This window comes from Etheostoma spectabile, chromosome 24 (genome assembly GCF_008692095.1).
Source record: "Etheostoma spectabile isolate EspeVRDwgs_2016 chromosome 24, UIUC_Espe_1.0, whole genome shotgun sequence".
NCBI lineage: Eukaryota > Metazoa > Chordata > Actinopteri > Perciformes > Percidae > Etheostoma > Etheostoma spectabile.
This window is the reverse complement of record NC_045756.1, coordinates 7,449,660-7,464,065: the sequence shown is the minus strand read 5'-3', so window position 1 is coordinate 7,464,065 and position 14,406 is coordinate 7,449,660. Positions and strand designations below refer to the sequence as shown.

Below are 14,406 nucleotides of genomic sequence, written 5' to 3'. Positions count from 1 at the left end.
TAAATGATTTAAACGTGCCGCTCTTTTAGACTTTACTAATGTTAACGTACCGAAAACGAGCAGTTCTGCACGGGGTTGTGACACTCAAAAAATGTTACCACTGATTTACTGACGTCTCTTTTGCCACGTAGGCGTGACTAGCCGCTATTTGCAATTCCACTGTTTAGCCACTATGTCAAATTGGCTTCAAACTCCGGCGCACTTCCTGGGGCCCTGCTTGTAACTCATACTCATCTTCCCTCTTTCTCAAAACTGTAAGATCCAACCTGCACTTTTTAATCACTGCTGGCTAGCCACTGCAAAAAGCATGCTGTGAAGAAGAAGGTAGATTCATCAAACATCGAAACACTGAAAAGCCTATTTTAGGCAAACGGGGAACTTGTTGGGCTGCTCACAGAAGCGTGTTAAATAGATCTGTAGCTGATTTATTGCCTTTTTAAACCGGTTTCCACCCGTCTAGGCTCAGTATACATTATTGAGTATTGACCCCTTTCTCATGTTTTGTAACGCATGCAACAAACAAAATAAACAAACGTGCATCTGTTGATGATGGATGAAATCTCCAAGCGAGAGTCAAGTGTCCTACTTATCTTTTGGACAGGATGACCCGGTTAGTTGTAACCATGGCGCCCTCAACGCGCTGCTACCAGACACGCTCACTCACAAAGCCACATACTGTATGCATGTAGTCATGCATACAGAAACGGAACTAAATGCATATGCATTTGCAATCGTACAACACAGACATACATTCACGCTCTAATGCACGCACAGATGGGAAAGACAGGTTTCCATGCAGCACAACAGGATCCACATGATGCTAATTTAAAGATATATCGGGAGAGACGACTGACACTGACATCACAATGCTGACATTCACTCCTGGTCAGTGTTGGGCAAGTTACTTCAAAATGGAATACATTATAGAGAATTAGTTACTCTCATTTGAGAGTAATTAGTTATATTACAATATTACTGTCACTGAATTGTAATGCTTTACACTACTGTTGCATTACTTTTGAGTTACTTTCACCAAAAATAACAGCCAAGTTTGACTTTGCAGGTAGCTTGTGAATGTCATCACCGGATCAGTAAAGTCTCCTTTTTCCCCACTTTAATACATCCTAGATGATTTATAATATTTTGTATAATATATATGAATAGCTAAAGTACCTGAAGCTATAGAAATAGATGGTTAAAACGACAATAGGCAAGTAGGAAAATATTAATAACACTCAATTTAAAGTATTGTTCTATTATGTGGCTGTGAAGGTGGAATTAAATTCCATCTTAGGTTATCCTGAGGGTACCCTGTTCTTAAAGCTCAGTGAGACACTTCAAATGATGAAGGCACTTGCAGTTGACAAGGTCGTGTTTCATTTTACAAACATTAATGACAGACACATAATACCTGTTCCCCCAAGTGTTATGATAATCTACACAGACAAGAGGAGTCTAAGCAGGGTTCCACTGGTTCTGTGCTTCACTGTGAAGTTAGTTTAGACACGAGGCGGCGCAGAAACATGACCGGCACCGCAATTACACACATCGACAGACACAACACTGAGCCGTGGAGATGAGGGACTGGAGGTAGAAGGATGTGATGGTGTGTTGGGCTGCTTTAAGTGTGTGCAAACAGGACTTGTAACATGTGCATGTAGCCAAAAGTGAACATCAGCATGGAGCCTCCACCGCAGCAGCACGCCTGGCTGGGCAAATGCAGAGTGAGAGTGTGTGCAAACGGCGGGGTGTACACAGCGTAAACAGCAGTGACACAGAGCCTCTGATGTCTCGTCTGATGTGATTCCAGTGATGAAGACGGGCGAGAGCGGCCTCACCGTCTTCAGGCTGCTCACCAAGGAAAACCGGTGGAAGTGGGTCCAGGCCAACGCCAGGCTCGTCTACAAGAGCGGCAAGCCAGACTACATCATCGCCACCCAGAGGCCCTTGGTGTAAGTGGAGCACAATTTCTTTTTTAATAATATTTTTTAATTGCATTTCACAAGATGAAAGTTCCTTCTGCAGTTATACACAGCTTTCTTTGCCCAGCGAGCCTCCACCCTATGGCGCAGTGATGCTCAAAGCAAACACACACATTTAATAAGGATATATATATACACACATAAACATACTAGTGCATATACATATACATACCATACACACATACATACCTGCACATTCATGTAAAAAAATAAGTACAGAAAAAACAATTGACCTAGTTTGATTGAAACTTTTGACAGGTCTTATCATATTGTAATTTACACTGTGGTGCCAAACGTGGACATGCATTAAAACCCAACGTACTGTATTAGCCAGTATTCCCTGGCAGTCCACAAACCAATGAGTGATGTCCCAGATGCTACTTCCACTATTTTCCCATTCTTCGGTTTTAACTATAATCTGTTAAATGCTTCCCTGTTCATATTTTCACAGGGATGAGGAAGGAGGGGAACACCTGAGGAAGCGATCGATGCACCTTCCCTTCACCTTCGCCACCGGAGAAGCAATGCTCTACCAGACCGGGTATCCACTGCACGGCTTCCCCGATTCCGTCCACTGCAAAACCAAAGGCAGCAAGTCCAAGAAAGGTAAGCTGGACAAGAGCTCTTCAGACGACCTGGACCCAAATTCCTTGCTGGGAGCACTGATGAGCCAGGATGAGTCTGTGTATGTCAGCCAACCGGACACAGAGCCTAAGATGTCTTACCACAGCAGCCTTTTCAGCGAGCAGCAAGCAGACAGTGATGGTTTTGGGGGCTTTTTAAGTGGCGATGGCCGGCACATCGCATCTAACGGGGCGACGGGGAGATGCAATGGCAAAACATCCAGTTATGACCCCATGCTGGCCACTTTGGACTCTTTGTCCCTGGACGAAGAGGAAACATGCTCCAACACTGAGCTCTTTAGCGCCCTAGAGAACCTGTGCCTAAACGCCGAAGACTTGGAGCTCCTGCTGCTGGACGAGAGGATGATCCAGGTGGAGCTGGGCCCCAGCCACATCCCAACACTTAGTGACCTTCTCACCAACAACGAAATCCTCTCCTACATCCACGACTCACTGGAACGTGGGACAGGAGGGGAGGAGCAAGGAGACAGAGGTGGATTCGGACCAGACTCGGCCCAAAGCGTCTCCCAGCAGCCACAGGCGGGCCTCGCACCTGCCATCCCTGCAGCTCGTCCCATCACCAAGCTGTCGCAACAGATGCAACAACACGTGAAAGCTCAACCGGGGCAGATCGAGTCCATCTCCCAGCCCGGAACAGTGGACACCAAGATATTAAATGGGAACGGTCACTGGGTGGTAACGTCAGAGAACCACCATCACCCACACACTACACTCAAAGCCTCACATTTGAACGGCGAACATAAGCATCTTACCTCGCTCCCAGAGTCGAGTCAAGAGTGGCAGCTTCAGCAGGACCAGCACTTGCTCCTCCTCCAGTCCCAGCATCAGGGGAGCATTCAGAACGCTTTGCTGCCCAGCTTCCAGAATCAGCCCGGACTGACAATGAACAGGTCTTACATCCCACACGGACACACTGCCTTTCCAGCGAACACGGACGTCGGCCACACAGGTTACAACATCTTCGACACGCCACATGCAGGTGGCACAGTGCCGAATGGCGTGACCACACCGGACGTCTGTCACTACCAACGATTGGTGGCCAGCGCTCAGTCCTGCCAGCTCCAGGGTCCCCAGAAACACCAGCACACATTGCAACAGACTCAGGTTCCCCAGTGTCCCGCCCAGAGCTCTACACTGGAGTTAGAGCACTTACTGGGTCTGTCCCAGCCACAGCACAGCCTGCCGTCTTTAGAGGCCTACGGGATGTTCAACACCACCGCACAAGACTCCTCTCACAGCAAGGTAAGGGCCCACGGGCAAGACAATTATGCAGTCACAGTGTGGAATCTGTCAGTTTTAATTCAGTCTAGACTGAAGTTACATGTTACATTCAAGCCTTATGTAAATAATGCAAGAACAGAGGGATAATGACGTCTCTGACTGATGAAGATCCCTGTTTCCGTGGAAATGTTTACCGAACCAGCCAACAGCTGGCGAGCTGCTGATTGTTTCTGTCCTTTGTTATTGCGCCACGTCAAAAGTCAGTACTTTGCGATGTTGGGAGTGAGAACAGCCGTTCCAAAAATGGGCGGTAACTGTTAAGCTCTATTTCCAGTCATATGACATCCCCATATAAGCCTGGTCCCCTGAAAACAGGGCTTCTGCTGCATGTCCATGAAAAGGTGAGTAATGCTCCCCCCCCCCTTAACAGTCCCACTAAGACCTTCCGCCTTGTGTCAGCCCTATTCTGTCTTCCTTTTTTTGCTTCTCGCCATCTCAAGCTCCCAGCTCTCCTCAGAACTGTTTGGTCTGGGAGCCAAACTCTTGATCCTAGCCCACTGACGACGCCTGAAGTCAGCGTTGCCCTCAAATATCGGCAAACATCAACAAACTGAGGGCCGCGGAGTCTACAACCCTTCAACCCTGCGCTGTTGTCTTTCACTGTCAGGAAAATGGATCTTTTTTGTTTTCGAGTCAGCACACAGAGGCCCTGGGGCTGGCATGGCGCTCAGTGTAAACTGTGGTGATGCAACTAGACATGCCATGTAAATAAGACGAGGGGGAGATGGGTCAGAGCAGCACAGTCTGAGTATAGAGTCCACTCCAATCTATTGCAGTAGAGTGTGTATAAGTAATGGGGTTTTATTTGCTTGGCAGGAGAAGTTCTGTTTTTTTTGTGTGTGCTTTTGTACTGGGCAGGGATTTATCAACATCAAACATGCATGAAATAACCTTTATCTCCACTCACAAATACGTTCATAATTAATCCGCAACTCTTTAATGCTGCACTGTATGACAAAGATATGCAATACTGTTGTTGAATATCGCCATAACAATAAAACTTGTCGCAATGATGATAAAAAAAATATATATACATATATATATATATATATATATATATATATAAATGTTGTGCAGCCCTAAACTATTTATGCCAAAATGGCTGGTTTCAGCTACTTGATATTCCCTGTTTTTGTTAAGTCTTCTATTAAAGTTACCTATTAAAGTTACCTGAATGAATTTTGTGTTTTGGAATGTCAGCCGGACAAAACAAGCAATTTGAATATGGCAATATGGCCTCTGGGAAATTGTGATGGGCCTTTTTTTCTTTTTAGTCATGCAGGCTAAGTTAGTCGATACATAAATGATCATTTTAAGAATGTCTGCTACATAAGCCGGGCTCTTTCTAGCATAAACCCAGATCCCAGTCACATTATTTGGTTAATGACACTATAATGTTCAAGGGGGAAGTCTTTAAAGTCCACTAACAACTTTCCCCAGTAATGACAGGGCAGCGAGAGCTGGGGAATGTCATTCTGAAAGAAAGAAAATCCCCGCTAATCAGTTAGTAGAGGACAAAGACGCACGTGGCTGGAGGTCTAGAGAAATTCCCATCGTAAAAAACATAATGAGGTGATGAGACCTCGCCAATTCAACGCTGCTAATATCAAGTTTGAAGCAGGATTTTAAACCATTGTTAACTTAGTAGTGAGTTGAAAAAGCAAACATGAACTTTTATAAATGTGAGCGTCACTATATAGTGAGTTTGTTGTAAACATTTTGATGTGAAACACACGTCATCAGTTTTATGTAAAGAACTCTTAAAAGGTGAATTTAAAAAGAAATGAAAGACCTCAGAGGGTTATCAAGCCAATTAGAAACCTGACATAATTCATCACCTGCAAACTGCAGAAAATCATCAATATCATGACGCTTTCATAAAGTCAAGATTAGGATTTGTCTGATTTTCTGCGTCTTTCCTCCGTCTGTTTTTTACTGTGTTCCACAGCAGGATAACAAAGGAGATATAATTACATATGAGAAAATGGGCTGGAGGGAGTAAAGAAAGGCAAAGAGGCAGTAGTGATAAAAAAAAGAGTGCAATAATGAATAGAATAAGGGCGACCCCCGGCAGGCATCTATTCATCCCCGCCCCATTCAGCCTCCTCTGTTATTCTTCAGGGTCACTGGCTGTTCCTGAAAGAAAAATACTGCAGGCTGGCCAGTCAAGCATGAGCAGCACTGACCTACAATTTGACTGTCATCATTACCTAATGCTGTAAATGTGGGATGGAGGGGGGGCAGCCAGACTATTCTCAGCTGGGACAGAAGCAGAGCTCCACTGTAGTCTGATTTACTTCATTTTTACTGTATCTGCTATGTCCCAATTTTTCATCTAAACTCTGGATTTCTGAGGACTCTGGTTACCTGGTCCTCAGATCTTCTGCAGGGTAAATCCAGACAGCTAGCTAGACTGTCTGTCCAATCTGAGGGACTATGGTTACCTGGTCTCAGATCTCTGCAGGGTAAATCCAGACAGCTAGCTAGACTATCTGTCCAATGAGGACTATGGTTACTGGTCCTAGATTCGCAGGGTAAATCCAGACCGCTAGCTAGACTATCTGTCCAATCTGAGGACATGGTTCCTGGTCTCAGGTCTCTGTCTGGGTTAATCCAGACAGCTAGCTAGACTATCGTCCAATCTGAGGATATGGTTACCTGGTCCTCAGATCTCTGCAGGGGAAATCAGACAGCTAGCTAGACTATCTGTCCAATCTGAGGACTATGGTTACCTGGTCCTCAGATCTCTGCAGGGTAAATCCAGACAGCTAGCTGACTATCTGTCCAATCTGAGGACTATGGTTACCTGGCTCCAGATCTCTGCAGGGTAAATCCAGACAGCTAGCTAGACTAATGTCCAATTGAGGACTATGGTTACCTGGTCCTCAGGTCTCTGCAGGGTAAATCCCGACAGCTAGCTAGACTATCTGGCCAATCTGAGGACTATGGTTACCGGTCCTCAGATCTGCAGGGTAATCCAGACAGCTAGCTAGACTATCTGTCAATCTGAGGACTAGGTTACCTGGTCCTCAGGTCTCTGCAGGGTAAATCCAGACAGCTAGCTAGACTATCTGTCCAATCTGAGGACTATGGTTACTGGTCCTCAGATCTCTGCAGGGTAAATCCAGACCGCTAGCTAGACTATCGTCCAATCTGAGGACTATGGTTACCTGGTCCTCAGGTCTCTGCAGGGTAAATCCAGACAGCTAGTAGACTACTCGTCCAATCTGAGGACTATGGTTACCTGGTCCTCAGATCTCTGCAGGGTAAATCCAGACAGCTAGCTAGACTATCGTCCAATCTGAGGACTATGGTTACTGGTCTCAGATCTCTGCAGGGTAAATCCAGACACTAGCTAGACTATCTGTCCAATCTGAGGACTATGGTTACTGGTCCTCAGATCTCTGCAGGGTAAATCCAGAAGCTAGTAGACTATCTGCCAATCTGAGGCTATGGTTACCTGGTCCTCAGATCTCTGCAGGGTAAATCCAGACAGCTAGCTAGACTAGATGTCCAGTCATTAGGAAACACTTTGCTGTTAAGTGCTTATACAGGGTTCAACCGGACAACTTTGGGCCCTATACAAATTCTCAATTCTCGATCAGCCACCTGTTCATTCAAATGATTCAACAAGCATTCTCCAAAGAGGACAGGTAAACGATAATTCATGATACGATGATGGCCGAACGGGGGATGTGCGTTGTTATATTCACTAGCCCGACGTGGCGTTTTACTTGCCCCGGGCCATTGGACGACCCTTATTGTTGAACCCTGTTATAAAACCAAACAGACTTTTCACAAGCAGAAATTGCCGTGAAAAAGATAGATAATTGCGGCACTTTGTTTTTCAGATGGAGAACGGTTGCCTCCTCAGTGCCGCCAACGCAGCGTACATCAGGACGTGTCTGATGCCCAACGGGAACGGAGTGGGGACCGAGGACATCCCAGACTCACTCCTCGCCTTGCAGGACCCACAGAAATCTGGATTTTTCTTCTGAAAGGAGGATGGCAGAGTATCAGCGGAGGCTAGAAGAGAAGGTACAGAGGGGGGAAAAAAGAAAGAGGATATGACTTATGAGGATTTTGATATGACCGCATCTTGTTTATTTAACAATTAGTGGGAAGAAAAAGAAGCGAACATTTTCTCTTTATCCAGAAAAGGACTCTATACATCAAGCTCTTTCTTTTTTGCTTCGATGTCTCATCCCTCAGTCGGACATCGCACTCGTGACACTCAGAGAACCGACAAGACATGACGGGGAAAACAAGTTTTTGTATTTGTCACTCTGCATGTTTTAATATTGCTAGTTGTGCGCTTACTTAAAGTTTAATTTCCATGTTTGTTTCCACTTTGCTTGAGCGTTCAGCCAATAGCCGCCACTGTCTGATTTGTATATACACTGTTAAAGTCCCGAAGATAAGAGAGAAACTTTTTATCTGTATAGTCTAATGCTGATAACTTTCCTTTTTCTCACCACAAACTGTTTAAGAAAGATATTCCAGCCCAGACAATCAATATATGTTTCCTCTGTAAAGGTTGGAGCAGCATATGATATAATAGAAAGCAGTTTCATCTCTGTTACATTGAACTCACTTTCATAATGTGCATTCTTCACATAACTGCCAACCATTTCCCAAAGCAAACTTTTCAACCTGTTTTTGTGTCTAAGTGACTGACTGGGAACAACATTTTTGAAATAGGTTGAGTATTAAGCAAAACCGCTGCAATCAACAAGCAATGTAAGTTATTGGGCAATTGGGCACCTTCAATTTTGTCCACTAAAAGTGCAGTATTTTTGCCACTGACTCAGAGTGTCTGACACCAGTATGAAAGGATACCTGAAGAGGTCGACCTTTCTGTTAAAGAGTAACATATTTTAAATATGAAAATTGCATTTGCTAAACCCACCTATCCTTAAAAATAAAACAAAACAAAACTATGAAAAGTCATTTTGGGTCGTCTTTCCACCTTTCCAACCATCACAACTCATGTTTTGATTGAAAAAAACACATCATTTACTGATTTACGTTTGAAGATATGTTAGCTCTATACACTCTAAAAGTGTTGTTTTTTTAAATGGAGTCTGGTGGTGGGATCCCTACATAGATAAACCTTTTTGAAGAGTAAAATCCTTTGGTGCCTGGGTGGCCTAGTTGTAGAAAGTGTGCCCATATATATTGAGGCTCCATTTAAAAAAACAGTGGTTTTATTATGGTGAAGCACACTTTATAAAGTGTGCTTCACCTTAATAAAACTTTTAAAAGCCGTTTTGAGTCGTCTTTCCACTTTTCCATCAATCACCACTCTAGTTGTAGTTGAAATAAATACATTCACATTACAGATTCACATTTGAAAATATGTTGGCTCTATACACGCTAAATGTACCGTTCATTTAAATGGAGTCTGGTGAGTTTGGCAGAGCTGTTCCTAGTCAAACAAAAAGGATTTTACTCTTTTAAAAAAGCTTTATCTCTGAAGGTATCCTTTCCAGAATGTGGTCAGACACTTATAAAGAATAATATAAATAGAATAATAATCTGAGGCTGTTAGCGACAAAAAACAGAACATTTAGTGGATTGAAGTTGACGGTGCACAAATGCTGCAAGTGGTTACATTGCAGCCTGTATCCTGGCTCCCAGTTACAGCAGTTTTTCCTAATAATGGACTTATTTTATTTACATAACAATACATCAGTCACTTAGACACAAAAACGTGGGTAAGTAAGGTCCGGGTTTAGGTACCAAAGTTACCCTTTAACATGACAAATAATGTACCTTTAAAATAAAGAAAGATTTATTAGCTCTATTATCCCTAGTCTGAAAATGGACTTCTACTGGATTTTTATTTTGAAATCCAATGGCTGCCAAAAAAATATTCCATATTTAATTGTAAAAAAAAAATGAAATGCTGGTTTGCTTTTAAAAATGGTCTGCAGTTATGTTGTAAGAAATGATTTGCAGTTAAGCCTGTAGACGACCCGTTAGGGTTAATAGATGTTGTTCGTCCTGGTGCTTTACATGTCAACAAAAACAGCATTTCATTCTTACCGTTAATATTGTTGAGATGAGATATAAACAGATGGTAAAAAGGATGTTATTTATTGCAGCTGCCAAAAAAAAAAAAAAAAAAAAAACGTTGCTTCTGTGGCAGAGTTTATCCTAATGCTGCATTTCAGCCTACTTGAGGTTTACGATGATGTTGTGCACTTACAGTATGTTTATTACAGGCATAATCAGAGAGAATCTGATTTGTCCGTCAGTGGCACTGAACTCAAACAAAAAGCATTTTTGTTTCCTGACCGGAGACAGTGTGAAATATCTCCCGTGAATGCCTTGTCTCGGCGGCCTCGGCCAGTCAGACTCCCGCTTCCTTTTATCCTGCAGTCGTGTCGCGTAGGAAACACTGAGTGCACTTACATGCACACAGTAATCCATTACCTTATTGTAAATAATAGATTACAACTGAAGGCCCAAGTGGAAGTGCATGGAAGTAATTCTCAAGTTAATGTTTTCTTGTGATCACAAAACGATTGAAAGGATATATGCACTTAAATGTCTTTATTTTTATTGTTTGGAAATGTTTGTATCTGGCAATTTCTTATATCTACTTATCTGTAGTATTAGTTGGAGACTCAAACCAAACGGACCCAAGCTCAGATATAAAGTGGTCGAAATAGTTTTGTCCTTCCTTTTGCAGTGTTTTTATTACATGGCTGTGAAATGCTCAGATTATTCACGTCATATTTACTTCCATTAAAAGCCACTACATGTCAGGTTTGCAACATAGACTGTTATATAAAGACGTGATGACGCGTCCTCCACGTACGTGTCCACAGGCGGCGTCCACGCATTCCCATTCATTGTCTCTGTGAGCAGCCGGGGAATACATTCTGGTAGCGTAACGTGGGGGGGGTTAAATCCAGGCTACTTTATAGAAATCCGGGGGCGTCCAGCTCGACTCGCCTCTTCAAAAAACTTTTAAATTGACCATTTAAAATAAATAAATAAAGACTGATTCAGCGGCTGCAGATCATTTCTCGTGTAAAATCTTTCAGAATAAAACTTTTTTCTTTAAAAAATTGCAGAAAAGTTGCCAAATGAGCCGTCACGTAGGTCAGTATCTAAATATAAATCTGGGAGCAGACGACCCTCGAGATGGTGATGGCGCAATGGCTATGATACATCAGCCAATGTGTCCCTGAGCAAGACACTTAACCCTGGTTGCTCTGGGGGTAAGTCGCTTTGGATAAAAGCGGCAGCTAAATGACATGTAATGTAATTGTTTTCTTTGCTTGTCGTGAAAAGAATCTGATCACTGCTAGCCCATCAAGCGTCTACTACTAGAAAGCTGGGCATCCCCACCGTAAAAAAAAATAAATAAAAAATGCCACCTTGAAGTAGAGATATTTTCCTTCCCGATACCAATTCCGATACTTGAACTTGCGTATCGGCCGATACAAAGTACTGATCCGATGCCAGGTTGTCATACATATTATTATGTTTTAACAGCTGTGTACTACTATCCATGTATGGATAGTCTTTGTGAAACATGAACAAACAATGAAGGCCGTAGAGCTTTCTTTTATTATCTAGTTTATCAGTCATAATGGGGAAAAAAAACATAAATGAGCTACTTCTAATTAGATTTTCTTCAGGGCTAAATTACGTGGTATTGGATCGGTGAATAAACTCGAGTACTTACCGACACCAGCATTTTAGACGGTATGGGAGGCTTTTCGGATGCTGGAATCGGTATCGGAACATCTCTACTCTGGACACGTACGTCCCAATTTACAAAAGGATAGCCAAAATGTCCCAGAGGACAGGCGTCACCATATTGTACTTTTGGAGCCAGAGTCTGAGTAGTAGCAACCAGGCGGTATCCTGGTAGTTCTGCACAGACAGCCGCCCGACCAATCGCAAGTCAATCCCAGCTGTCAGTCAAGATGTTTCACTTTGTTAGTATAGCTTCAAATAACTAATAAAAACCAAACTGATCAGAAAAATGAACTCTTCAGCATGATCAGAGCTATCTTAAATGTTAGAAACCACCTTCAGGATACATTTGTTTAATCCCATGTCCCGCCTGCTAACATGGAGGGGGCGGAGTTTATGAGCCAGCCATCGGGATGATCCTGATGTTTTGGCTTCACTTCACAGTCTGTCAACAGTCCGTCAAAATGTCCTTTTGGTCTTTAAAGCAGCTGTCTTGAAGACAGTATTGTGTCTTTAATTTTATTTGAATATTACATCAAACAAACTTGTCACCAGACTTCCTGTAAACAAAAAAAAACGGAACTTGATTCTTTCTTTTAGGCTACATTTACATCGCTACGTTTTGGTTTTTAAGCTGAGTTTCGAGCCAACTAACATAGTCACACTTAATATCTCATCATCATTCTGCTATACTGGGCGTAAACAGGAGGCAGCGTGGAGACTCTGCCCGTTGCTGGTAGTTGCCATGGTAACGTTAGCAGCTTAGTCTCAGAAGCTCAATCAGCCACGGCCAATACACGGACACTAGAAACCTTTTTATAAATTACATATATAATGACAGGATTTGTATTGTTAATTGGTTAATTAAGCGGTATCTGTTAGCAGTTAGCTCGCTCGTTAGCTGCTGAGCCGTAACGGCGTGCAGGCAGAGCGAGCAGCCGACTAAATCTAGAGACCCGTGTAGGATTCACTGTGAGGGACCGTTAGAGACGATGTGACCAGCTGGTAACGTTAACTGGTCCCTATTTACAAACAATGTAATATTATAAACAATAGGTAACCCAGCAATGGTGATTATGAGCTTGTCCTCAGAATTAATGTTTTGGTAGGAACCAAAATTTACATTGTCTGTTTCCCCGGGATCAGCCAGCGTGAAGGACGTCTATATTCCGATTGGCGGCTGGCGTTAGTCGCTGCATGCTGCTGAACCGCGTCATAGCTCATTACCATAAAGTTGAAAACTTTCTGACTTTCTGATTGACACTCAAAACACCAACAGATGTTCCTCCTTGCTGCTGAGAGAAGCTTCCATTGAAAATGAATGACATCCAGTACCTTAAGAAGCTCAAGTCAATGGCGGTTGAGACTGCAACACAACTCCACAACCCCCCACAAAATGAGAGGGGGAAACTCCAGAGCAGGGGGAATGAGAGGGGGAAACGACAGAGCAGGGGGAATGAGAGTGGTAAATGACAGAGCAGGGGGAATGACAGGGGGAAATGGCAGAGCAGGGGAAATGAGAGGGAATGAGAGGGTGAAACAACAGAGCAGGGGGGATGACAAAGCAGGGGGAATGAGAGGGTGAAACAACAGAGCAAGGGGAATGAGGGGGTAATTTAGCAACAGATATTCATTTTCTAAACTAAAACGTAGTAATGTAAATGTAGCCTTACAATCATACCCTGGACTCCCACTTTCATTTCTGGGACATGAGAGTTTATGCTGCGTTTGTGTCATGTCAGATAAACTGTAAAAAAAAGCACTTGTAAATGGAAATATTGTTTCAGAAAATTGTAATTAACGTGTGGAGTCTTTTTTTTTTATTGGCTGAAAAAACTGTGTCCAAATATCAAGAGCTTTGATTTCAAATGGCTTTTTCTAATTCCGTGTGAAATGATTGTTGACATTTGTAAAAAGAAAAAGAAAAGAAAAACCCTTGTTTTTTCAACTACCGTAGCTCAGTTCTGATGTGACATGAACGCACCATTTAAAAGACCTAAAAGGTAAATAAGCTGAACGACACACTAGACAGCATTTAGCATTTAGCACCGACTCAAAAACCAAATGAGAAACCTGTGAAAACACACACACACACACACACACACACACACGTGTCTGCAGTCGCTCCATTGTTGAATGTCTTGTGTAAACTCTTAAGGCGTTTGAAACATTAAGCTTTTATTTCACTACAACAAATGGTGCTTCGAACGCCACAGCTAAGGAAATGCATTTACAGATTTGCCTCTTGTCTTTTTTTGTTTTCGCAATTATTTTGTACTTTTTCTTAAAAAAAACAGAATCTTTACACCAGTCGCAGGATCAAATGCTGTATGAAAGATTATAAAAATGACAATCATTTAAAAGCTAAACAAAAAAAACGGTTGCGTGTGTACATAAGTGTTTTTTAATGGCGTTGTAGCGGGCACTACTTGAGAATCACTGCTCTTACAAACTCTTTCTCCAGCACTGAAAGTAGTCTTGTAGAAAAAAAAAGCATTTTATGACTGTTGTTGTTGTTTCATGTTGTATGAATATTGTTCCCAAGAGCCGTGTGTTTTATTTTCATGTCATGGTTGTCACTTTAGCTCAAAACTAAAAAAACAGTGCCATAAAGGTAAGCCTGTCTCTCAAAACACTACAGCTACATTTGACATACATACATCTTTTTGTTTTATTTTGAAATCCACTTTGTCCACTAGATAACATTTAAAAGTGACTGTTGACTGTTTTATATTCTCATTTTGTCGAGTCATCTTTGGAACTAAACTCTCCATAAGCTGTTT

At 42.6% G+C, this 14,406-nt stretch overlaps 1 protein-coding gene and 1 long non-coding RNA gene across 2 annotated transcripts in view; both read left to right on the top strand.

Moving 5' to 3' along the window:
• Positions 1–8,175, top strand: part of LOC116674017 (aryl hydrocarbon receptor) — a 38,223-nt gene extending 30,048 nt beyond the window's left edge. The window contains exons 9-11 of the mRNA XM_032506496.1: positions 1,811–1,952; positions 2,434–3,868; positions 7,759–8,175. Of these exons, the coding sequence (XP_032362387.1) occupies positions 1,811–1,952; positions 2,434–3,868; positions 7,759–7,905 (1,724 nt within the window). The 3' untranslated portion in view covers positions 7,906–8,175. The remainder of the gene's footprint in view (positions 1–1,810; positions 1,953–2,433; positions 3,869–7,758) is intronic.
• A 4,650-nt stretch (positions 8,176–12,825) lies between these two features.
• Positions 12,826–14,406, top strand: part of LOC116674080 (uncharacterized) — a 10,291-nt gene continuing 8,710 nt past the window's right edge. Inside the window, exons 1-2 of the long non-coding RNA XR_004327955.1 lie at positions 12,826–12,835; positions 13,085–13,088. This is a non-coding gene — a long non-coding RNA (uncharacterized LOC116674080). The remainder of the gene's footprint in view (positions 12,836–13,084; positions 13,089–14,406) is intronic.